Source organism: Thalia democratica, chromosome 8 (assembly GCF_965202585.1).
Source record: "Thalia democratica chromosome 8, ktThaDemo2.hap1.1, whole genome shotgun sequence".
NCBI classification, from domain to species: domain Eukaryota; kingdom Metazoa; phylum Chordata; class Thaliacea; order Salpida; family Salpidae; genus Thalia; species Thalia democratica.
Genome location: NC_139172.1, coordinates 36746574 through 36772085, shown reverse-complemented (window position 1 = coordinate 36772085; position 25512 = coordinate 36746574). Strand labels below are relative to the sequence as shown.

Genomic DNA, 25512 nt, shown 5'->3' with positions numbered 1-25512 from the left:
TATAAAAATTGTTTTGGAAAAGCTTGTTTTGAAAATAATGAAAAATGTTTTGGAAAAGCTCTTATTGCTACAAAAAATTCTATATTTATTCACAAGCTTTAAAATACTAAAATGAAATGTTAGTTTCATTACAAAACATTAAAACCAGAAGATTTTTAACAAAACGACGTGCATTGTCGTGTTTTATTAAAATTAAAAATGAAACGCTTTCACGAGTATTGAAATTCAAACAAACAGCTAAGTTGATGAACTAAACTCTAATGTTTAAAATGTATTTTTTTTATGAATTTTCATAATTATGACGTATATAATCTAGTCAAAACAAAATAATGAAGATTCTTAAAAAATTTTCAGAGATTCAACAAAAGGTTTTAAGCATTTATTTTTACAAATACTGACTGATTTTGTCTTAATTAACTAAATCATTATTTGGAAATCAATTCACATCTTAACTTAATCTTAAAAAGATTTCTCAATTCTTTTTAATCTAAAATTTTGAAGCATTTGAACTGAGAAAAACTGAGATTCTCAAATTTTTTAATAAAAAAACTGATTTAGCCTGACGTTTTTCAACTTTTTTCAAAAAAACTGATTTAGCCTGACTTAGCCTGATTTAGCCTGACGCGCACGAACCCTGATAAGACTTTAAATTCAAAATATATTTTAACTTAAACCAAAATTGTGCATTGAACAAAACATACATCATAAATTTAATTTACCACTCTTTAGGGCAAAAAAGTCAGTACAAATGACTAAATCTAGCCTGATATTTTAGTATACAAAAAGCAATTCAAGCCAAAAACTGAAAAATGACTAAGTTGGCCTGAGATTTGAAGTCTTCAAATAGTCGTAGTCTGAGTGTGTGGCAATTTTCTATTTGTTTATTTGATCGAATTTGAACTATTATGATTAAAAATTTACAAACTTAATAAATTACCATTTCTTAATCTAGTTTGTATAAAATAGGTAGTTCCAAAAAATAGCAACTGTTTATATTAATATGCAACGCATTAAAATTAATTTATTTTGCCAAAAAACATCGTTTGAAAAATCAAAAAGTATACCTAGCAAAAAGTTTTTTTAAAATTTATGTCATATATATTGTTTTAAATGTGTCTGTACACACTCAGATATTACATGTAGAAACAATAATGTTAGAAAATTTTGCATAAACCATATTTTGTCTCGTTAAGTGATTTAAAATATGAGCATCTGTGTTCATTGGTGTGTATAGGAATTCATTAAAAATGCAAAGAAAACTTCTAAAAAATCAAAGGTGTAAAAACCCAAATACAATTAACCTTGTTTCTTATTATTATATTATTTTAAATGTTTTTGTGCACACTAATTTATAAAATTTAGTAATAAAACATCTGTAATAGAAACTTAGGTATATAAAACGTGTAAAAAAACTTAACTGAAAAGAAATGACATTTTAGTTGATTACTGTGCATTACTTTTCTACAAAACGGAAAACACTTGAATTTAGTTTATTTACCAAACAGGTATTATATAACTATCCTACTAATTCGAAGCACTTTTTATACTCTTTTTTCAAAAAATAAGTTGCTGTTGTAAGAATAAAGTTATTATTTAATTGAGAAAAAAACCTGTGGAATGCTAACCTGTCTTTTTCACAATTCTAAGCTAAATCAGTTAAGTCTTTTAATTATTTTAAAATGCTATACAGGGACTTAAATTAATCAAACAAATTTAACTTAAAATATACTTTTGCTTAGCGGGCCGCAAAATTTTCTTTCGCGGGCCGCATTTGGTCCCCAGTTTGCCTACCCCTGACCTAGTAGATCAAGTTGTATGCATATTGCATACTACTGTTCACTGTTTCAAATTTAACCCAACTATATAAGTTTGTCAGTAAACTTAGTTTAATTTATTTAATAACTTTAAACTCTCTGTTTAATATCTTTTTATTCTAACACACCCGAGTTTGATTACTTTAACGTTGTTTCACTTAACAATGCTGAAGCATTACAACCTCAGTTCTTTGTAGAAAAAATATAGCTGCAACAAAACTATTTAGTCAAAACGTTTTGAGTTCAGATAATTTTTATTTCAGCTTCTTTATTCTATATATTTAAATGCATTTAATTAACTTAGACATGCTGAAAAATAACAGTTTGCAGTACGAAGGAATATAAATAGAATATGCGATCGCTAAAAATTATTAAGTTTAATTTATTTTGTTATCTAAATTAGTCACCTAATAAAGAAAAACTGAAAAAGTTAAAACTTACAAAAACAAACGCAATAATAAATATATATTCGTTAAAATGCTTTAAAATAGTTTAAGAATCTACAAGCTTAAGAATAAGAGTAGTTAAGAACAATAAAATAATAAATAATATTACATGTTAAATCAACTAAAAGGTGTGCGATGAAAAAAGCGTTTATTGAAAAGCGACGCCTGACTCCCTACTTCTATTATGACGTCAACACGCACATGTCGTATTGGTGACGTCACAGTTAGAAGGGAATGTGGTGTTTGGGAAATTTGACGAGCATGCTTTCGATGAGGTGCTCAGAAGCGTGGTTCCACCCGAGTTCCTTGCAAACCTGAATTGTTTGTATATTTTTAAAAGTAGTTTTCAACATGGTTATTTAGTAAACAATTACGATACGTACTTGTATGATAATTTATTTTGCAGGCTGCTGTTTTTAGTAACTTTTTATTAAAAAGTAAACCACAAAAAATTTTTGCCATGCATCTATACCTTAGTTTAACCAAAAGCTTTAGCATTTTGTAAAAAAAAGTATTATTTTAGCTTATTTTGTAGAAAGTTTTTCACAGAAAAAATAATTCGCGGGTTGGATACTATATCTTGGCATAGTGATCCGAATCCTAATGGAAATAAACAATAAAAACCAACAAAATTTAATAGTAAAACGTAGATTAAAACAGTAGTTGATAACACCTTCAATAAAAATAGTCTTACTTAATGTCTAAAACATTTTTTTTGCTGTATAATAATTTTATCTTAAATTTCATATTATTTCATAAGTTAAGATTTGAACTTGATATCCTTTAAATTGAATGAAAATGCTAAAAAAAATATTGGTAAAAAATTACATTTAGCTGTTTTACATTTCTTCTAACTTTTGGTTTATGTTTTACAAAAGCTGTAAAACTTCAATGAAATAGAGAAAATGTATTTGACTAAATGCCAAAAAAAGTTAAACTTTGAATGATTAAAAATGCTTAGCTAGGATTTTGCAACATTTTGCTTTTGAAACAAAACTTTTATTGGTCATACTTACAACTTCAAAGTGTTTTTGTATCTAGTTATGGAACAGCTGAACTTGAAACACTTTGAATTAAAAAATGATTTAAATTATATGACTTTAATCTATTTTCATTCTAAAGCTTAATGACGATTTTTTGAGTTTTAAGAATTATACCTGTTTTTAAAATTAGCTGTGTCTGACTTGTCTATCAGAAAAAAAAAAAAGTATATTAATACAACTAGCCTTACTTTGTTTATAAATTAAAGTAAAAACAACTTGATAGCTACTTTAAACACTATTGAACTAATTTATTAACAACAAATTTTAATTAAATTGACTAAGTTCAAACTTTTGTAAGTCACACTGTAGATGCTACTTAGTGAAAACTGAACTATTTACGTTCATAAATTTTTCTACTCTAAAGATGACGTATAAACTTTGTACTATGATAATATGATTGGAGGTAGAGCACTAAACAATTATTTCAAGCCCATACAAACATACAAAATTCTATACATTCTCACAACAATTTACCTTGATGACGCTCCTGTAATTTTCCCTGTTATTTTTGTCCTCACACACCTTATAGGCCGCCTTCAGTGCGATTCCGTGGTTTCCAGTCGCGCTCCCGAACCAAAAGAGGAAGGACTGCAGCTGAATTTATGATAAAAATTATACAAACAACGTTTAATTGGTGATTTGTTTGTCAGCCAAGTTGATACTTTTCTTACTGAATCTTTCAAATTACTTTAAATTTCCGTCATCAAATTAAAACAAAACACCATTCGAAATTTTTCAGGTATGTATTAAAAGAGTTTTCAGTTGTAAAATTAAAAGATTTGACAGAATAATAATTTCAAATACCTACAACATTAAATGCTTTAACAGCATAGAGGAATGAAAATAATAAGTACAAAACATTTTAAAGCTCAAAGATTGTAAGAAAAAACCTGAAACTGTTAAAGTGATTTATAAATATAAATAAACAATAAAAGTATAATTTTTTACTGGATTTATATAGAGGTCTATAAGCTAGTAGAGCTTTAAATATAGTGAAACAAAAATAAATGAATCCTTTCAGTATAAACAATTATAATTTACCTCACTGTCTTTGAAATCAGCTATTTTGCCCAAAGCCTTGTAAACTTCTGTTAGATTTTCCAACTTTTCTGCAATAAAAAAGTAAAATTGTAAATACATGTAAAGTTATAAAAACGGTAATTAAGTAACAATAAAATAAAAATTCAAAAAGCTCAGAAAACAAAAAATTTAAAATTTTACTTACTCACTAAAAAATTCTATAAAATACTATTCAATCACTTTTAAATGGTAAAAATATTTAACAAACAAAAACAACTCTTGAATCATCTACAAACAATAAAATAACTGCATTTCGCTCACCTGATAAACTAGAACCGATTGGTTTTTGCAGCATGATCTGATCAGCATAGCACCTTCCTTTTGCAATGAGGGCAGTAAGCAATTGCTGCTTCTGCTTTTCCGCTGGACTGTGACGTAATAATAATAATTGGATTGATAAAAATTTACAGTGAACGTTTTGTTTTTCATTAAAAAAAACCATAATGGCTATTATTTTAAGACAAAATTATATTTAAAGGTAGTTAGAAGTAAAAAAAAAGCAATAAAATGTGTCTAATGAAGTAGTTGTAAAATTTAACTACTGCAAAAATGATAACCAGTAAAAAATTTCTAATGGATTAAAGTACATAGACTTTATTTGCTCAACAAAAAAACACTCAAAAATTATTATACTACCAATAAAGATTCTTAAATCTTAAAACAACAACTTAGTTAAATATACATTGAAAACAATTCAAGTTAGTTTTGAAAAAAAAATAATTGCAAACTTTTTTCCTTCTGACTTGGGTCTCTGCAGGTTGCTGAGCATCTCTGTGACGTTGATTTTGCTTATGACGTCATTGCACAGTTCGATGAGCAAATCCTGCTTGTTGAGGCGAGTCGTCGGCTGTTATAAAATAAGTTTAATAATCTATATACGGAAGGAATTTATCTAAAAGTTTTAATTTATAAAGCAAGAACTAGTATTCATGGAAAGGTCGGATTATTACAACAAAACTTTTAAAAATACAGTTAAATAATTTATTTAAGTATATGTTTTTTTTTAGTTTTAATTTTTTAAGCAAGAACTAGACCTAGGTTGCCAAATGTTTTTTGGATTTTCTTTTAATTTTTCTAAACATTTTAGTAATGAGTAACAGTATATTTAGTATAGAAGTAAGTTTAAGGTAACAAACTCTCTTAAAAAATATAAAAACATTGAGAAGGTACTGTAAAGCTACTTTCGATGTGTTACGTAATAAATAAAATTTTTCATGAAAATTAAAAAAATTATTATATAAGATATATTTTTTGTACCTCATCAAAATTTTATGACTTTAAATGTAAAAATTGTTTAAAATTCAAAATTTTCCAGAAATTTAGTGAATTTTGTTTAAAATACAAGGTTTTTTAAGGATTAAAGGTTTTTTGGTAATTCTGAGGACTTCATGAAAAGTATACTAAAATAATTAAACATCTCTTTAACAGTCATTTTGTCGTTTTGAAAACGTTAAAGAAACTGTGCCTAATAATTAAAAACCTCTAGAAAAAAAGTTTTATAACAACTAAAAAGGTTTTAACTGGAGTTTTTAGCTAAATGATACAAAATCAAGTAATGTTGCAACCTTTTGTGAGTCAATGGCCTGTATGGTTGAAATGTACAAAGGCAGGTAGTCCGGGAATTTGCCTTTCAACTCATTCACTAAATCGAACTTCTGATACCTTTGAAATTAAAAAAGTAGTTAGTTTAAACTAAATTTATCCAAGTATAATATTTTCATGCACAAAATAAAACTTACAACAAAGCAAACCTAACTTTTGCTATTGTAAAACCGTTGTAACTAGTTGAAACTAAATGGGCGCATAATCAAAACAAAATACAAGCATATATACGTGTCGTTCAAAAAAAAACATATCAAAACAATTATTTATATTGAAGTACAAACTTGACGATCCAGTTGATTTTCAAGTCGCGCTCCTCATCCGCCATCTTGTCGTCGAGTTTCTGCTGAGCCGAGTTCTTCACCGCCTGCAGCTCGTCCGTCGTGCAAACCGAATCCGTTTCCATGGCAACCGCTTCCCCGCCAACAACAGGCGTATCCCCCTTTGTGGGAAAAAGTGTATTTAATGAAGCAGGTTTAAATGAAATATAATAGTTTATTTTGACACTTTTTTGGATAGAAGAGTCTCAATAATATTAGATAGGCTAAAAAAACTATTAAAAACCATTTTTTGTTATAACTGTAAAGACTTGTAACTTAACTAATTTAGAAATTGCAAATCAAATAAACAAACAAAAACAAACTTTTTCGTTAGCAACCGGTTCGCTGATTGGTTCAGCCGCAACAGCAGGAGTTTTACTTGAAGACTTGCTGGAAGACTTCTTGCTTTTTATTATGGATTCAGTTATGACGTACTTGAACTGCGTGTGGCCCTGTAAAGTGAAAAAAAACTATTGAATTATTTTTTTATAAACTACAGTGGTGCGAAACTGTATTTGGCAAGATAAACATGAGAAAAAAAGTACAATGCATAATTAGCCTTGAATACTAGCTGCAATTTTTTATAGATTTTTGTAACTATTTTGAACCAAGTCAGACTACCGTAAAAAACACCATTTAGTTGGATTATGTTGTGTAATAAATACATTTGTATAAAGAATTCCTTTTATTAAAATAAACAAGGCACTAAGAGCTTTTAATTCATAAAATGCTGTACAAAAAATTATTTTGTTATAACTAAACTACAACTATAAAAATAAAACATTAAAAATCTCAAAACAAATCTATCAATAGGATTAATAGAACAATTTCATTTACAAACATTGCTAAACTAAATATAAGCTTTTAAAATTAATAAAGTTTTTCGAAAAAACTGAGAATATATCATCAAATCTTTTGGACTTTTGAATAAATTATTAAAAAGTATTTTTTTCAAGTTGATTAAACAAAAAGCCTTGTTAGCAAAAACTAAAGATGATCAAGTTGACAAAGCTATAGCAAATAAAATTCATTTTAAACTATATTTATTATATAAAAATATTTTTTTTATAAAGTATTTAATGTAAAAGTTTTTTTAAAGTTACAAACTAACTACTAAATATATTACCATTGTTATTTTCACACAAGCTTACAATAAACAAAAATTATTTTCTTCATAAAGTAACTTTCTTTTTAATTAGTTTAAAAGCAAAATATATTAGCTGCTTTAGATTGCAAGCATTAAAAAACATTTGTTAAAAACTATAAAAAAAGCATGATATTTGCTGTTTTGGTAAACAGATTTTCTTACTTGAGATTTGGTTTATAGATTTTAAAAGTTGCGCAAAATATTAAACAAATCTATAGTTACTTATGCTTATTTCTAAGTTGCGCAAAACTTTAATTTAAAACAAATTTATGGATACTTTAAACCTATGCTTACTATTTTTAGTTAATCAAGTACCCTTTTAAAGCTACGTGGATGTAGGCACTGTAATTAGCTAAACGGTCTAAAAAAAAGCTGCTGGATTATTATCTAAAATTATTATTAGAACGTACAATTTATGCCCAAAAAAAAATTGGCAGCAAGCGACTATAAACAAAAACTCACATGTTTAGTTTGGCAAATTAAATTGTTAAAAATAAAACTTTATGTAAAACAAAAGTAACAAAAAGCATGCGTGCACTTAAAGGGCTGTTGTTTGAAATGCAGCTTTTAGAAAAAAAAAAGTCAGCAACTTGCTATATGCACCGTAAAACATGCATTTTAACCTGAGTCGTGTTTATGTTTCTCTTGCCGTGAGCCCTGCCCTGAATAACATGTTTGAAAACATTTTTATTATTAACATAAAAACTTTATAACTTAATTTTTAAGGGTAGTAATATTTTTAGAATTAAAAACAGGAGCAATTATTAGTTCATTATTAAAGGTCAACACTTACAGTGCTGAATGAATAAGAGACAATACAGAATAACACAAAAAGGCTAAGTTAAAATAAAGATATAAAGTATGACAGAACAACTATAAAGCGTACATGTTTATTGTACATCAAGTCACAATGCAGCGTTCAGATTATAACGATCGCAGAATGTAGACTCATTAGTTTGTTTTATCAAAAAGCGTTTTAAACAAAAATTTGAAAACCGCTCATTCAAGCTTATAAACAAAGTAAACACAACAACTCTAAGGTTATGAAAAGTAAACACCTATGTGTAGTTAAATAAACATAGTTCAGAAAATAATGTTGCAACAATGGGTTTCAGTAAAAGTCTTGGTATTGTTTAAATTATAAGATAAATGTAAAAATACTGCAAAGTAAAAATAATTGTGAACTTTTAAACTATCTTCTTGCAAAACTAAGTAACTAATTATAAAAATTATACACGTTTTTAAAGCTAATTAATTAGGTATTAAATTTAAAAACAAAAAATTTTCTTACTACTTCAAACATTTTTTTCTAATATTTTGAACAGTACTTAGGTAAACTTTTTTTATTTGTTTATAGTATGAAATATTAAGAGAGTAAGTAATATTTTTACAACTCGAGTTATATATACTCATTTTAAAGATCAACTATAAAACTGGTAATCTACTAAATAATTCTTGGAATTAAAATAAAAGATTCTAAAATATTTAAGCGTTTAACCTTTTGCTTTATTGAATGCATTAGCATAGTTTAATGTCTGCAATACAAAAAGCTAAGCTATAACTTTTCGTCTGCGACAAGTACTATCAAAAGTATATTAGGAAAACTAAATACAGGTTAGTAATAATGCAACCAAATAAAATAAAGTTACGTTGTACTAATCAAAATTAAAATTATGTTACTAGTAATGACTAGATTTCACACACACTTAGCAACAGTGTATTAAAGCTATAAATTACCAGTAAAAACAAGTTTTAACATAAAAAAAATTCAAACTGTTATTTAATCTCAGCAGAGGAAATGTAAAAAGTATTTAACAACAGACGCCATAAAATTACATTCGATCAAATATGTTTTTTTCTAAGTTTGAAAACTTGGTGTTGAAAACAATTATTTTATACTGTATGACAACTTATTCACAACAAATAGCATTTATGCTCAGAAGAGAGCCCAACATTTTATTCTACTATTATCCTGAGATTACTTACTACCAATAGTCACTGGTAAGCAATAAAAAAGCTTAAAGTTCCAATTAGCTTCCTACTTAACTTACTTTAACAAAACTAAGGTAAAAATTTTACACATAAAAAAGCATATTCAAACAACATATATAAAGCAAACTCACGGCGAGAACGGCGGTTTTCGACTTGGGAAGGACCAAATTGCCAGTCAACATCCAACCCGGCTGGCACTGCTTCGGTAACCTGAACAAAAATTGATTTAACTGTAGCTATTACGGTTCTTTAGTAATTGCATTAAGAACATTAATAAAACAATTTTCAATGTTTGAGAATCAATAACATTCAAACGCACGAGGGGTTTAAAATACATCGTTGAAAAAGACGTCACAAATAAAACTGCATACTCATATAGAGTTTCTTAGGGTGGCATGAATTTGTTTTTATTAAATGGTTGATAATCTGTAGCTAATCAAAAATGCAGATTTTTAAGATTAAAAAAACCTCCCAACAACAATCACTAATCAAATTAAGAAAAAAAAACAAAAAATCTCAACAAACTTGTCATCTGGGATGGGAGCGGAATAGAACATGGTTGGCTTATCGGGCGTCACGTAGCAGCTCTGCAGCTTGGATCCACCGATGAGGGCGTCGCGGTGGGTCGGGTAGAAGTCGATAGAAGGGGGTTGGTTGAGCTTGTGCAGCAGGTTGATAGTAGCGTGCTGCAGTTTGGTGAGCATCTCCTTCTGGTGGTGCTTCACCTGCAGCTTCAAAGTGTACTCGCCCTTATCCATACGCGTGTTGTACTGCGTGAGTGATAATGGCGATAGTTATAATAAAATAATGATGTTAGTAATAATTAATAATATTGCGAAGGGTGTTTACATGACTTTATGTACCAATTAATTGCTAACAACAAAAGTTTTTTCATTTAAACAGTTTATTTAGCAATGCTAAAGCAATTAATTAGTACATAAAAACTAATAATAGTATATATGATATTCAAACATGTGAATGAATTTTTCTCAAGTCTATATACATTGAAACAAATTTAAAACGCTGCACTAGTTTTTAAAGCTTAGATGATTTTACATGCGATATTACTAATCGTGTTTTGGAAAAGTTATTAAATAAGTTCTAACACAAACAAAACAATAGCTTAGTTGTTGCCGTATTATTATAACGAACAACATGTAAAAAGTGTTTTATAAACTGTCCTTTTCAGTTAAATAAATTTATTATTGAACTTAAGCAATATAAACTTGAATAAAAATGTGAACTTGTTAAACATGATTTTTCATAACTTTCAAAAACGAACATGTCGGTTACTATTAACAAAAAGTTCCAACAACATATTTTCACGGAAAGCTGAAATACTTCAATTAAAATCAACAAACTTGTTTGGGGTAGGCGTCCCCGGCGGCGACAAACTGCTTGTTCTGGTTGTACAGGTGCCACATCTGACCCATGTACTCGTTCTCGTACAAAAGATCAGACAGCATGGCGAAATCGATCTGCGCCTCGCACGACTTGCTCTGTTTGGTAAGAGTTGGAAATATTTGCAGATATTCAGATAAAACTGGATGTTTTTATTTGAAATGTTTAAGCGACTGACAAAGTATAGTGGTTTACAAACTACAGTTTAATTATGTTTCAATTTTATAACTTAAAAAGAATGTTAAAGAACTAAAAGTTTTCAACTGGGTCTTAAATATTTGCGTACATAAAAATTTTAAACTAGTTTATTCATTTAAACACCTTATTTACCATACAGAAATATTCTGAAATGTTTTAAAATAAATTTAAAACTCATTCTGGAATTTGTTTAAAATAGAGTTAACAGCCAAACAAATTCACATATTCAGGGTTGCCACTCTTTGAGTCAAAAAATCTTCCCTGAGTGACCAGAAACTTCCCTGAATATGTGGCAACCCGGCATATTACAAAACAAGAAACTCACAACGCTGAAGGTGTAGGTGTTGACCATCTGGTAGCAGAACCTGCCGCCAACCAGGTTGTCTCTGGTGCCCAGCGCGCTCACCTTACTGCTTGAAGGCCGCAATGGCTGCACCATCTGCTTCAGCTCCACCATTGGCTGAGCTTCTTCACGCATCAGCGACTCCATCTCCAGCTTGTTGATTCCCTCGGAAGCGTGCTGTTAGATACGTTTGGTTGTTAAACAAAAAATAAGAGTATTTGTCATGGGTTTGTTTTATAATGAAAATAGTTTGCTTTTTGAAACATCTCAAATTGAAAACTAAAAGATGTTTAAAGTTTCAAAAAGGTTGTTTGTATTTTTGAAGACATATTTTTCTAAAAATTATAAGTTTAAGTATATAAATCAATTTCGGCGTTTTGCTTAACAAATAGTACCAGTTAGTTAATTGACTATTTTAATATTTAGAAACCCATTTCGTTGAAAAAAAAGTAACAAACACACTGTTCCCACAAGCAAGGTTTTTTTTAAAGTATCTCTAGAGAGTATAACAAAGAAATTTTTAAAAACTATCAAATGAATAAAAAAAAAACAACAACTGATTTAGTTGTAATGTTTTTTTTTACAGTTTAGCTTTGAATCAGTAAACTTTGTCTAGTTTTTCGATGGAGACAAACACTAACAATGACGACGGGGCTGGTTTTGGGTTTCAGCCCCCTGAACTGCAGTTTCCAGTCGACGTCGAGCTTGCCCGTGTTGTTCCACCACCTCGCAATGCAGAGTTCCACTGTTTGTCCTCCCTAATAAACAAATTATACATTGAAATAGCATAATTACAAACCCTATGTGGTATGTATTGCAAAATTATCTTTTATCACAAAAAGAAATGATGAAATGAGTATTTTACCAAAAGAATGACTAGATATTCATTATGAGATCAAATTTTCGAGCAAAAAGTTTTAAGACTCATTAAAAATGTTGAGAAACAATACTTTACGGAAAAGTACGTTTATTAAAAAAAATCCAACGTATTTTAATTAAAAATTTTAAGTAAAAAAAGTTTAATTAAAAAATTTTTAAGACTTGTTAAAAACGTTGAGAAACAATACTTTACGGAAAGTATGTTTATCAAAAAAAAAATTCCAACAACAAAATATTTTATTCAAACAATCCAGCGAAACAATCGAACCTTGACGGGGAAGCTGGCGTTGAACGGGGCGTTCTTGGTGATGCTCACGAACTTGTAGAACTCGTTCGCCCTGTACGCCTTCCCCGGCTCCAGCTGGATGGCGTGCACTATGAACTTTCCGGGGAGTTCCCCGCTCGTGTTCTTTATCGTCAGTTCTGTTGGGATTTCGTTGCTAGTTTATTACCGTAGTACTCGAAACGGCTTTTAAAAATGTTATTAGAAGGCAGGGGCGTCGCGTGGGGTGTTGCACTGCCGCAACTGCACCACCTTGAAATTTTCTAAGAAAAAAAATAAGTATCTATAACGTTTTCGTTATTTTTTTGAACGAAATCTCTTTTAAAACTTCAATTTTGAAAACGACCATTTTGCCCACTTCACTGCCGCAAACTCTTAGCTGACTGCCGCAAATGAACTCAAAAAAGCAAAATTTCTTCAAGAATTACCGCAAAATCAATATCTTGCGGTAAGTAAGCTAAGTTGAAAATTCCCTAAAACAGGACTTGCTTAAGTATCATCTACAAGCTATTGTAAACATAAAATAAAAACAAAGCAAGCTACTGCAAAGGATTAAACTTGAGTTTATGTACCCACATGATTTTTTAAATTTAATAGATCACTTCTATTAAAAGATTTGTCATAAATTGCATATTTTGAAAAAAAGATAAAAACCCTAAATCACCAAAGTCTTAAAAATTTGATTTTTTATTTTAATCTGCATACATAAACTTAACTATAACTGATTATTGTTATCATAAAGTTAATAAAATAAATAATAAAATTCAAGTTCTGAAAAAAATAATTAAGAAGTTTATTATAAACTTCTAGTTCACTCTTACAGAAAAATATTTTAGATTTATATTAAATAAAAAATAGTATTATTGAAACAATCACATATTTAAATAAAGTAAATAGCCTTAATTTAGAAACTTTGATTACTTAGAGTAGTTTAACATTTTAGGAAAATTTAGTCTACCTCTACTTTATATAACTTTTGGTTTAATTTTTTCATAAACAAAGCAAAAATTTTAGATAAAATTGTTGAAACATGGTTGCCTTGCCTCATAATCAGGATAACTTAGAAATGTTAAAAACTCAAGATGACCCAAGATAAATTAAAACAGACCAAATTAGAAAATTATTCAGGCTGACTAAAGCAGTTTTAATTTTTACTCTGAAAATAACAAGGTTATTTAAAATTAAAAAATAAGTGTTTTACTCCTATGGCCACATGAAAACTAACTAACCAAACTTTTACTTCTATAATGGTTACATATTTATAAATTATCTTTAAAATTCTTGAAAAGTTCAACAGCCTCACAACTAAACTTAAAAAAGTTGAGCTCCTGAGAAAAATACTGTCATCAAAATGAAAAACAAATAAATATTAAATAAAGAAAAGATACCCTTAAAAAACTATTGAATTTTAAACCTTCAACAAAAAACATTAAAATTAGAAAAAAAATTAATAAAAATGTTAATGTTTGTAAAAAAAAAATGTGCAAATTAGTGAGGAGTAAGGGGGGAGGGTGTATAGGCACTTTTTTACATGTTGTTCTTATTTTAACTTTTTCAGAAAGCTAATAGTTACTCTTTAATAAACTTGAAATTTCCAATTAAACTTTTAGTTACAACCAGTCAAAGCCAGAGAGTACAATGGTTTATTATACAAGGAGCAAACCAAACCAGCAAAAAATACAATTTTACTGAAAACCTATATTCTCCATCATTTTTAAAACAATTTTTAATTAAACTTTTTCATCCTAATTTTTTTAAAACTTTATACTTTTGTTGAAGAGAAGTTTTTAATTTTTAAGTATCAATATATTTTTTTATATATACAAAAAACAAACTTTTGGTATAACTTTTTTTTTCTTGGTGTTTTAAATACCTAATTTAGCAATTTTTTTTGTTTTATAAAAGAAACATCTAAAGATTTTGAGGCCAACTTATAAAAAAAATATATGATTTTAGTGATTTGATTTGTTTGTTGTTTGAGTTTATATTATAAAAATAAGGATTCATTTGTACCTCTGACTGTGAATTAACATATCTCAAAAATTTTAAGAATTTTTTATATTGATAAAAGATGACTTTTAGTTAAATTAAAAATGTAATTAGTAATTTCAATAAAATAATTCTAAAGTAGATGTTAAGGGCATAAAGGGGGGGGGGTAAAACATTTTTTTAAACACTGTTTTTGTTTGTGCCTCCCATTATGAACCTTTTGTTGCCTTTGACTTTGACCGGCTATATCTTAAAACATATACTGAATTTTTAAAATCTGTAAAAAGCATCTTGTAGCTTAGTAAAAACTACATAAAATAAGATCAAATTGTTTTATCCCCCTATGCCCTTAAAAGCAAAGCTTATCTTCAGGTGTAGCAAAAGTTCAGTTGTTTTCAAACTTGACAGTAAAAACATATTTTTATTAAAATAATTGATATTTTTTTAAATTCTGCACCACCTAAAAAAAATACCACGCGATGCCACTGTTAGAAGGTATATTACATGTCTAAAGATAAGCAAACAGACTTTTATAAAAGATATCGGAGGAGTTAAGAGATATTTTCATTTATGCGGTACTAAATAAAATTATTACAACAAACTGTTAGAAAGTACAAACGAAACAAAAACTCGTTTTGTATTAAGTATAACACCCTATTTAGCAAAACCAAAAAAAAAAACGGAAAATATAGAGAAAACTGTTTGAAATTCAACCTACCAGCCCAGGAGGCCCTATCGGGAATTTTGTAGAAATTTCTCTTCATTTCTCCTATCTTGAAAGACTCCGCGCTGTTCTCAAATTCGTAGTTGTTCTCCTTGCAAGGTCTGAGTGATTGTATTGTGAAATAAATAAAGAGCAATATGAATTTTGCAAGGCACCGGTATGTGAAAATTTAAACGAACTGATTTAAACAATACTAACTAAAAAAAGTCATTGAAATTTGGTAATATTAAAATACATAGCAGTGTTCAAAGTCGTTGCTTATGGCAAAGTTTAAAATTTAAAACACGTGCAGGTTAGATTTTAAAACACGAGTCATTACTTTGAATTGCTTTTCTGAGATCAGCATCCAAATTTTTTTATCGTTACTACTTGACTGTTAAATATAAATAAAATGTGACAAAATTAAACTATTAATTCAATTTTAACTTACACTTTAGGTTTGACGACTGTCACGGGCACCCTGAACACTGGACCGTGCTCTACGCAGTCCGTGTCGTAAGCAATTATCTCCGCGTGGTGGCATCCTTCGGGTAATCCCCTGGTGTCTATCTGTAAATAAAATTAATCGTGAGGTGAAGGTACATGGGTCAACAAGTGACAACAAGGTTTAAACTTTGTAACTATCTGTAACCTTGAATTTTTTCAATAGTACGTTTGTGATGTTCAACACTTTGTTATTTTAGATAAATTTACTTATAAAAATTAGTTCAACATTAACATTAAACATTACCAAGCTTTCTTAAAAACAAGAGAAATTAGAAGCTAAATTGTTTTTAAATGCAAACAACACCTTAACTTGCACGGTTCTTGCCATGTTGACCATTTTGTAGTAGCTGGGAACGGTGAGCCACGGCTGGCTGCTGCACAAGTTGAAGTTCATCGAAAATCGAATCTTCTGGTCGTTCGCTGTTCAATTAAATCAACAGTTCAGTTTTTGACACATTTTGGTTTTTATTAATTTTTGTCAACGTTTGTTTAATTTATAAAACATGCAGCCTTTCAAAAGCAGAAGACTTTGTGACTCGTTTTACACAACTAGATTGTGCTACAAAGTCAGATCACTTTAAACAGATGTAGAATTTTAGAGGTGATAGTTTTTAAAAAGAAATATTTAAACACGTTTACAATACTAACAAGCAGTCTTGTGCCACGCAGGGTCAATCGTGACGTTGAAGAGTTGAGGGGAATCGGCGTCGTTGCAAGGTCTCAGGTAGATTCCTGTGAAAAATGGTATTTGTTTGTTATCAACATTGGAAAAAAATACCAATAAAAACAAGGACATAATTTCAGTTATAAATTTACCGTGCTTTCCGGCACCGCATGAAATTTTGTAGTTGAGCAAGTTGTCAACTCTGTCTTTCCACCGGCACATCAGATCGAAGCACTCGTTGACCTGTTTTATAAAAGTTTCAACTTACTGAGTTAATTACTTTAATGACTTGTTTGATTGCACGGAAGATCTGGTTTGATGTCATTTTCAAATATGTGCTAACAAAATTTTACAGTTAAGCTAATAACATAATAAATACATTGTTTAGAATAAAATTGATTTTTATACACAAAATGAGCAAATTAATTTATTTTGAAGGTGTGTTTATACATCCACAGAACTTTTAATTAGATTTACAAATACATACTGGTTGAGTAGCACTGTTGTTTTAAAACCAAAGCTACCTTTGATTTTTTTATGCAGAAACAAACATACAACATTCAATTCATGTGTTTGCATCAAAAACTACGCAAGGCATCAGCTATTCACAATTCAAAAATCAAACTCACTTGCAAAAGTCCGGACCCTTGAGCGAAAACTTCGATGTCTTTCTGGTAAGCGGCCGAGTTCATCAGCGCTCGTTTGATGTTGGCCGGATTCCAACTTATGTTGTTCTGCTGCAACCCTGTTAATATGATCAGCCGATTAAAAAAGCCAGGAATTTAGCGGGCGAATTCAAACGATATGACAGTTAGCATTCAGCTTATCGTGATAAATTGCACAAGCAACCTTTTACTTTTTCAAAAACTATTCTTTAGCCTACTCAAAAGGTCAAGCAGCAATTGTAAACTTTACTTGGTTGTCAAAATTGGTCGTTTAAAAACAAACAGCTTGCTCAATCTTAATTCAAGTGAAAAGTTCATCAAAATAATCATCGTCGTTTTAAAATTTTAAGAAGTGGTGTTTGAAACAAAAATTTTAAAAAACATTTTTTACGAACTTGACAATACCAGCGCTATTCTAAATATTTTTTGTTTTTAAAATAGCTAACGGTGTTTGAAACAAGGCAAAATGCAACGTATTTCAAAACATTAATTGTACGGGACACGTTCAAAATCCACCCAGTCAAATTCGACAACCGCTTACCGACCGAGGTAACAGTGATAATGAAAAATCAACGAATAAAAAAATAAATAAAATCAAAAAATATGTAAAACAAACTAATAAATAAAGTAAAAAAATCGGATGGATTTTGAACGCGGGTGGATTTTGATAGTAAACCAATTACACATATAAAAACAAATAAAAACATATAAAAATTTCAACGTACCGGACAGCACGAGAGCGATGCCTCCGCACGCGTTGGGGCTCGACATGGAAGTTCCGTTCATCAGCTGGGAGTTGTGCAGGGTCCAGTTGGGGACGGAGGTTATGGCGCCACCAGGTGCCGATATGCACACCCCCATCGACCCGTCCACGCTGAAAGACATTAATAATAAATTATGCTAGATAAAAAGTATATGTATCAAGTACGCTTATATTTAAACTGTTTCACGACTTGAATTATTTTTTGAAGTTTAAAACAAGAGATGTGTTTAATACACTTAAGTCTAATCTGCTTTCACAATCTCATCCAAAGACCCGTCAACGCTGCAAAAATGTTAGATTTTATTTTGAATTTTAATATAATAAATGTGTGATTAATGCGCTTAATGCTAGAACAATTTCGCACTTTTGAAATGGTCATTTTAGGTTTGAGAAAAAAGTAAGAGTTACAGACCAAACCCCTGTTTAAATAAAAGTAAAAAAGAAAATCGTTTTAAAAGACTTTATAATAATAAAAGTAGTTGAAAAAATCACGCACTTTTTGTACTCAAAATCAAACAAAAATATAAACTTCACAATGAATCTAGAAACCATGTAATTACCAAAATTAGTTGTTCTTAAACATAAAATAAAAAACTTAACTACATAACAAAAACGTCCAAAACGTTTTGCTTTTTTTTCTGTACAGTACCATTTAACAACAAACTACAGTTTAACAACTAACCAAGGACCTCTTGAGGACCAGGTGTACTGATTGGCGGGGAGTTTCTCCATCATGGAGTATTCGGCCAACATCATGTCCGGCGACACCCAGGCTCCGACTCCTGCAGTTTTTTATTAAAAAGTTTTATGTTATTCTTTGTAAAAACTGTATGTGCGACCAAATATATGGCATTCGAAGTTATTTTTTAGAAACAGTTTGTTAAATTAGGTTGACTTTTTTTATGTAAAACATCCTAACTGTTTTGCATTGAATCCGACTTTAGCAACTTGTATGTTAAGAAACGCTTTTGACAACTATTTCAAAACTAAGTTTGTGCAAGTAAGTTGGTATCAAACAGTTAGTGCGAAGATTTCACAAAACTCAAACAGAAAGTCCTTCTAACCGATGACGTTCTGGCAGGTGCCACCGGGGGCGCCGAGAGTGGTGAGGCAGGGTCCGTTGTTGCCGGCCGACGACACGAACGTCAGGTTGTGCTTCGTCACCGCCTCGTTGATCGCGTCCAGCACTTTGCTGTTTGTTGGTTAGAAATAGTAAACAAATGGTGTGAGTGTATGTTGTATTTTGTTTAAATGTTTGGTTGACTTTGAACACGGACGTTTGTTGTCACTTTACTGTTTGTTGGTTTAAAATTTAAGCTTGAAAAAATGCTGTGTAAATAAAAATATTTGGAACATACTTTGTATTTTGTTAATTTTGAACATTTGTTGTTTTTTTCAAAATTCAAACTTATGTATTTCAATGACTCTTTTTTTTTGACTTGGATTAAGGATATAAGGATTGTTTGTTATATAAACTTTTGATTGTATAAAATTTAAACATTTTTTGGTTATAAGACAGTTTCAACATCTATCATAAAAAAAACTGTTCAACCCTAATTTATTCACTTTAACGCCTACAAAGTTTCTACTAAAACGTAACAATATTTAAGTTATTATTATTATTCATCTCACCCCTGGTTAGGCCAGTTTGCCGCTTCACCGTAACTCAAGTTTGCCAAGTGACAACCGCTATCTACCACTTCTTTCATCTGAAAAAATCACATATTTATTTACAAGTCCATAATTATTTGAACCAGTTGTTTTAAAACTGTGCTTGAAAAGTTTAGTAGCACTAAAAAACTATAAAAGTATTTCAAACAACTTTGAAGCAAAAAGTCCCCAAACAGAGAACAAAAAACTGACGGCTCTGATCAGGGCGCTGCCGGTTTCCATGGTGGCGACGCGGCTGTCGCCGATCTTGATGGCGACGATCTCGGCTCCGGGGGCGACCCCGTTCTGGCGCTCGTCGTTGGGGAAATACCCGGCAGTGATGCTGGCGACGTGGGTTCCGTGAGAACCTGGTAAATTGAAATCAGTTTGAAGTTTGGAGCAATGTTTTTTTGTTAGACGATGCATAATTGAATGCTCAATCTACTTGTATTGTTTAATTGAATTTTAGAGTAAAAGCTTATCAAAAGGGTGTTTACTGAATATTGATTGAATTTTTATTATTTATTCTAATAAAATTTGTAACCAAGGCTAATAAACATATCAAGTACTATATATATACTAAAAGAGAGATTTTAAAGTTATTAAAATTACTGTATTTAGAAACATTTTTAGCCATATCTCAATTTTTTTATTATTTTGCAACGAAAAAAAAGGTACGTAGGTATTAATTAAAGCAACATACGCACTACTTTACTTTTCATAAACATACTTTTTGAGCTGTGGGACTTTTAAATTTTATAAACTAGTTTTAATAAATAATTTTTTATAATAAAACTTTTTAAACAACCGAACTTTTGTATTTTAAACGTCAGTTTTTAAACAGTCAAGCCAAAATCAGTGGGATTTTTATGATGAACTATGGGACTTTAAATTTTTTTTATATAAATTTTTTTTTAAATCAAACTCTCAAACCTCCGTTGGACACGATGCACAGGGTCTTGCCCTCATCGTAGATGTTGAACGAGTAGGTCAGCTTGTCCTCTTCTCCGAACGACGAGCACTGGTGGCTTTCCTTGTAACTCTGCATCAGCGTCGCCTTCGACAAGTCCCCGGTGCAAGACAGGTCCAAACAAGCTCTGTGCGAAAATGGGTTTTAAGGTTGGTAAGCTTGAACATGTTGAATGGTTGCAAACATGTGCATTTGTTCTTTGATCTTAATGCTTTTTACTAATTAAGAGTTTTACCAGTTCAAAAACAATGTGAAAAGGTTGAAAGTAGATGATCGAAGTAGTGAAATTTTTTATTCATATTTTTTCACATGGTTTAAAATGATATAAAGTAATTTTAAATTTCGTCTCGTTAGTTTGGCATACTTTAGCTCCAAAATATTTTTCAAAAAAAATTAGATTTATACATTTTTACATTGTTGATTTCTATTTAAAAGAAAAATTATAATCCTTCATTATTAATGAACACAGAAATTATTTTTGCTAACTTTCAAATAGTTTTCAGTCTAAAAATTTGCTGACTCAGCACAATTTTTTGTGAGCTTTAAACACAAATTAGAAATAAATTGTTTTTTACATACCCCCTAACATTATTGAATGTATAAAAAGAACAGACATTAAAACCTTACAAATCTATATCAAAATATTTGATCTTTTGCATTTATCAAATTCAGATAGAACTAACTGGTAATTAGAACCGTCGTGGAAGATAACGCAGTCAACTGTAGGCCCGCAATCGCTCCAATTTTTATCAAATTTTTCCAACATTTCGATCTGCGCCTCGCGATTCTCCTTTTTCAACTTCTCTTCAAACTCACTTTTGCTTTTGACTTCCTGAGAATTTTTTTTTTGTTCAGAAACAATTTAAATTTTATTAATAGAGTTAATATAATTGTTGGCTGTTAAGAGCCTCTATTTTTTTCAATTTAGTGCTGCTGTTGCATTCTTTTTCTAAGGCAAACATTTTGATGACATATTTAAATACAAAGTTATTAGTCATAAAAAAAAAACACATTTGTGTTAGACTCTCGATAGATAACATTTACCAACGACGTATTACACTTTTTAATCTAACAAAAACACATATAAAGTTTAAAATTATTAAATTTCCAACCTGCGAAGACTCACATTTGACTTTTGCCTCGTCCCCAGATGCCTCCAGCATGACTTTCTGCAAAATCCTGCTGTGCTTCGGATCCCACAACTTCTGCCTCTTGTCTTTCTGTTTAATGTGGTAAAATTTGTTGCACAATCAAGAGTTAACGTTGTAAAACTTACTTTAGTAAATTCAAAATAACAATTGAATTTTGTTAATTTATATTATCCTTAAAAAAAGTAACAAGCTTAATGTTATTCAAAAGTTTATCAGCTTGGCTGTATTTGGAGAAACAATATTAACTTTTGTTTTGTTAAAAAGGACAAAAAACCTTACTGGTACTTACAATCTTTTTTAACGTTTTTGTGCGCGGAAACAAATCGTTTAAGTTTTAGTTAACTGTGTGAGTGAGTGAAACGTTTAAAACTTAACAATTTGCTTTGATTATAACCGAACCAATACGAACTTGGTTTTGTTGAAAAGAAGCAGTCAGTTGATTATTGTCATAAACTTATCAGCTTTACCGTTATTTAAATAACATCACTTTTGTTTTGTATAAAAGTACACAAAATCTTAATGGTACGTACAATTTTTAAACTTTCTGTGCACTGTTTGTCAATGTCTATGGAAAAGCTAAAATACATGTTATACTGAATAAAAATTATATTAAAAAAAGAAAACTTTAAGATACTAACTCTTTTTTATTACCATGCATATAATTAAAAAGTTAACATTCCCTTTAACAAAAACGTTGATCATGTCAATTCGATCATCAGACTACAAGTTTCGGTAGACTGAGACCGGTTTCGTCCTTATTAGGACTCATCGGTCAGTCACAGCCGAAAAACGTCAGTTTTTCCAGTTTCTCGGCTGTGACTGACCTTGCAGGTTTTTCGGTTGTGACTGACTGGTGAGTCCTAATAAGGTCGAAACCGGTCTCAGTCTACCGAAACTTGTGGTCTGATGATCGAATTGACATGATCAACCCTTTTGTTAAACTTGAGCTTGTCTCACGGCAAACGAAAGTCCAGGCTTCTGCTCTGCAGACTTTCGCTGATGTTTTTTTGTTAAAATTCCTTTAGTAACCTAAACTCAAAGATTAACAAGTACTTTTACATGAAGAATTATCGACCACACGCAACACAAACCTGCAGCCTGTCAATGAGCTGCTTCGGAAAGAGCTGGTACAAACTTTTTGTTCCGAGGCGGTACTCCCCCGTCGGGTTGTTCCACTCCGAAGGCACCTGTGTTTTATTTTGTTTAATTAGGAACTTTTTAATAAATAGTGTCTTAATATTGCGACAATGACAATTGTAAGATCTTTTTTGATAATACTTACAGTTTATGACACCTATTTCAGCTAAATGGTAGGAAACCAGAAGTCTTATTTCAAAAATAATTAATTTCATCAACGCTTCAAGATTTTCAGTTGTTTAAGCTGATTTAAAAATTTTGTAATATAATTTAACCATAAACTAAGTTGCAAAAATAAGTGGTTGTACTACAAAAATAAACTAATATATGCTAATTATATTTACACTACCAATAATTATGTTATTTTTTAAATTTTAAAGCTATCGATTTTAAAGCATAACAGCTTGGAAATCAACTTTAACATATAAGCTAAAATTAATGAAGGACTGAGTCTAATGTTAAATCACTTTTTCATTGGGTCTTATTCAATAAACCAACAACTAAGCTACATGCTTTTAAACATTTTTTTAACTCAAAAAAGTTTTTATACACTAGCTTTAAAACCGTGGTGCCATTACCTATGATGAAACAAATCTAAATTTTGTTATTAAAAGAACATTAAATTTGGAAATTCAAAGTTTAAAAAACTAAAACTTCACTATTTTGTTACCACATTATGAAACGAACCTTCAGTTTCCTGCCGGTCAACCCGGTGAGCTCGTTGTTTTCGTCGACGTTTTGCACGTGACTCATGTCCACGTCACCGCTTCCTGTCGTGTCGATTATGTCCACTATCTTCGGACCGCCGGTCGTTGTTTGCTGAAATTATTTCAAAACGTTTTTAGATGGAGTATTTAGTGTTTGACTGGACAATACAAAACGCGAATTCGAGTATATTTGCTCTAAATGCAGCTTGACACTTAGTTACATTTTAGTTTTACTCAGCGACACGAACTTAAGATATTGTAAAATGATAATAACAAACTTATAGTATTGCATGTATGCTTAACATCAAATTTTAGAGACAAATTTAAATTTATTTGTTTTACCACATACAGTAACCTCTCGCTTATTTACGCAGATTGTGTCCACTGAAAAAGTGCGTAAAGATATGAGAGATCGTAAAGAAACGAAAGGTACCAAATATACCCACTATAATGGCTGTTTTTTTTAATATTGCTTCTAGTTAAAAGCAGACTGGGCACTTTCCCACTTTTAACTATTTGTTTACTTTATATATAAATGTGAAAACAACAGATAAAACTATAAATATATTAAAAAAATGGATTTGAATTTCTCTAAAATAATAATACGAGTAGAAATAACTTCACTATTTTAATAATAATAAGAAACTATCTTTATCTTTATTTATATGTGACATTTATATTCTATTTTACTTAGCTAATTCAATTCATAATTAAGCATTTCTTTACAATTATATAATGGTGTTTATTGATATATAGGGCAAGACTGCTGTATTATTTCTTTGTGTTTTAAATTCTCATTATTTCATTATACTTTCATTGTTAAACACAGTCATATTTATTTCAGAATTCTGATTTAATCTCTTATTGTTAACAAAATTTCTGATATACTGAAGTATAACTAAATGTTTATCAATTAGTCAAGGAGCATAAATTTACAAAGTTTAAAGATATAGAGAGGTGTGTTAGCATTCAAAAACATATTTTAATTTAAAAATATAAATTAAACCTAATTTGTGCAATAATAAAAAAATTAAAATTTTTATTTTTTTAATTTTATAGAATTCTGAAATGCGTAACTAAACGAGAGTGCGTAACGTCACGAGTGCGTAAAGATCCGAGAGGTTACTGTATATAAATTTCAACGAAGCTACGTCTCTGATGCAAATTGATAAACTCGGTATATAACGAAGCTACTCATCGTGTATAGTACATTTTTAATGTAAGAAATAAAAATATGCTATTTGTATAAACAACTATTAGTGCGTTTTATAATTCGTACTTTACGAACTTAGTAATTCATAGTCTACTTAATATAATTTCTTTTTTTCTAGCTTTCAAAATAATTTTAATAAAAATCAAAACAATTTTTATCGTACGCAAGTACTTTATCAAATGGCGACGTTTTGTTGCCAGTAAAATATGAACAGCTCTAAAGGTTCAAAATTTCTATTTATACTTAAGATTAAGTTTGTATTTTATGAGTAGTTTTGGTTTTCTAATGGGCTCTGCTTGTTCGGATTTCTTAAGCTTTACGTATTATTATACTATGTTATAAATATATCTTAAGACAAAAGCATAAAAAATAACTCCATTTTAAATGTAATTTTAAATGTAAACTTGCATTGTTTGAAAACTCAAAAAAGAAAAAGTTAATCTGCCTGATTTAACTTTTTACTTGAGAGGGTTATTAATAAACTAAAGTATTTAAAAAAAAATGCGTATTTTTTCATCATAAACAACGTAGTTATATTTCACACACAACTCTATTGTCAACCTGCCAAACAACTGCCAACCAACCTGCAGTCCGTCGGCGAGCGGATCAACACCAGTGTCCAGTATGGCGATCCTGATGCCCCTCCCGTCGTGCCGCGGGTACTTGTTGAGGTAGCTCAGCGCTCCGATCTCCGTCTTCGGCAGCATTGAGAGGTGAGGGAAGTCCACGTTGCTGCAACTCATTCTTGTTTTGCTCGTTCGAAATATCCTCGGTGAATTGGTTTTGAATGCTATTTGCAGACTTCTTATCATTAAATAAAAAATCTAAAGCGATAGTTTGTTACA

General features: G+C 30.0%; 1 protein-coding gene across 2 annotated transcripts; it reads right to left on the bottom strand.

Annotated features, from left to right (window-relative positions):
• Positions 1-2055: 2055 nt before the first annotated feature.
• Positions 2056-25487, bottom strand: LOC145842652 (tripeptidyl-peptidase 2-like). Of its 2 annotated transcripts, XM_082950124.1 has the most exons (32): positions 25252-25487; positions 23435-23566; positions 22702-22797; positions 21572-21679; positions 21143-21291; positions 20423-20586; positions 19703-19857; positions 19472-19548; positions 18904-19031; positions 18522-18621; positions 17802-17950; positions 17041-17156; positions 16564-16654; positions 16396-16479; positions 16052-16167; positions 15692-15810; positions 15256-15362; positions 12534-12688; positions 12028-12144; positions 11369-11563; positions 10806-10943; positions 9970-10214; positions 9576-9654; positions 8076-8114; positions 6629-6757; positions 6270-6427; positions 5949-6045; positions 5112-5230; positions 4645-4751; positions 4345-4412; positions 3778-3897; positions 2056-2574 (listed from the first exon to the last, which is right to left on the bottom strand). In XM_082950124.1, the coding sequence occupies exons 1-32, from the start codon at positions 25477-25479 to the stop codon at positions 2485-2487; spliced, it is 3975 nt and encodes a 1324-aa protein (XP_082806250.1). In that variant the 5' UTR covers positions 25480-25487; the 3' UTR covers positions 2056-2484. The 2 variants fall into 2 exon arrangements, with proteins under 2 accessions (XP_082806250.1, XP_082806251.1); XM_082950125.1 differs by lacking the exon at positions 8076-8114.
• Positions 25488-25512: the final 25 nt, after the last annotated feature.

What these genes read in the sequence shown, in the direction of transcription:
- LOC145842652 (XM_082950124.1), bottom strand. Translation starts at nt 25,479, where the DNA reads ATGATAAGAAGTCTGCAAATAGCATTCAAAACCAATTCACCGAGGATA. An exon ending in CGCTCGCCGACGGACTGCAG is followed by an intron (nt 23,567 to 25,251) that starts GTTGGTTGGCAG and finishes AAATAATTTCAG; the next exon opens with CAAACAACGACCGGCGGTCC. An exon ending in ATTACAGGAGCGTCATCAAG is followed by an intron (nt 2,575 to 3,777) that starts GTAAATTGTTGT and finishes CAAACAATTCAG; the next exon opens with GTTTGCAAGGAACTCGGGTG.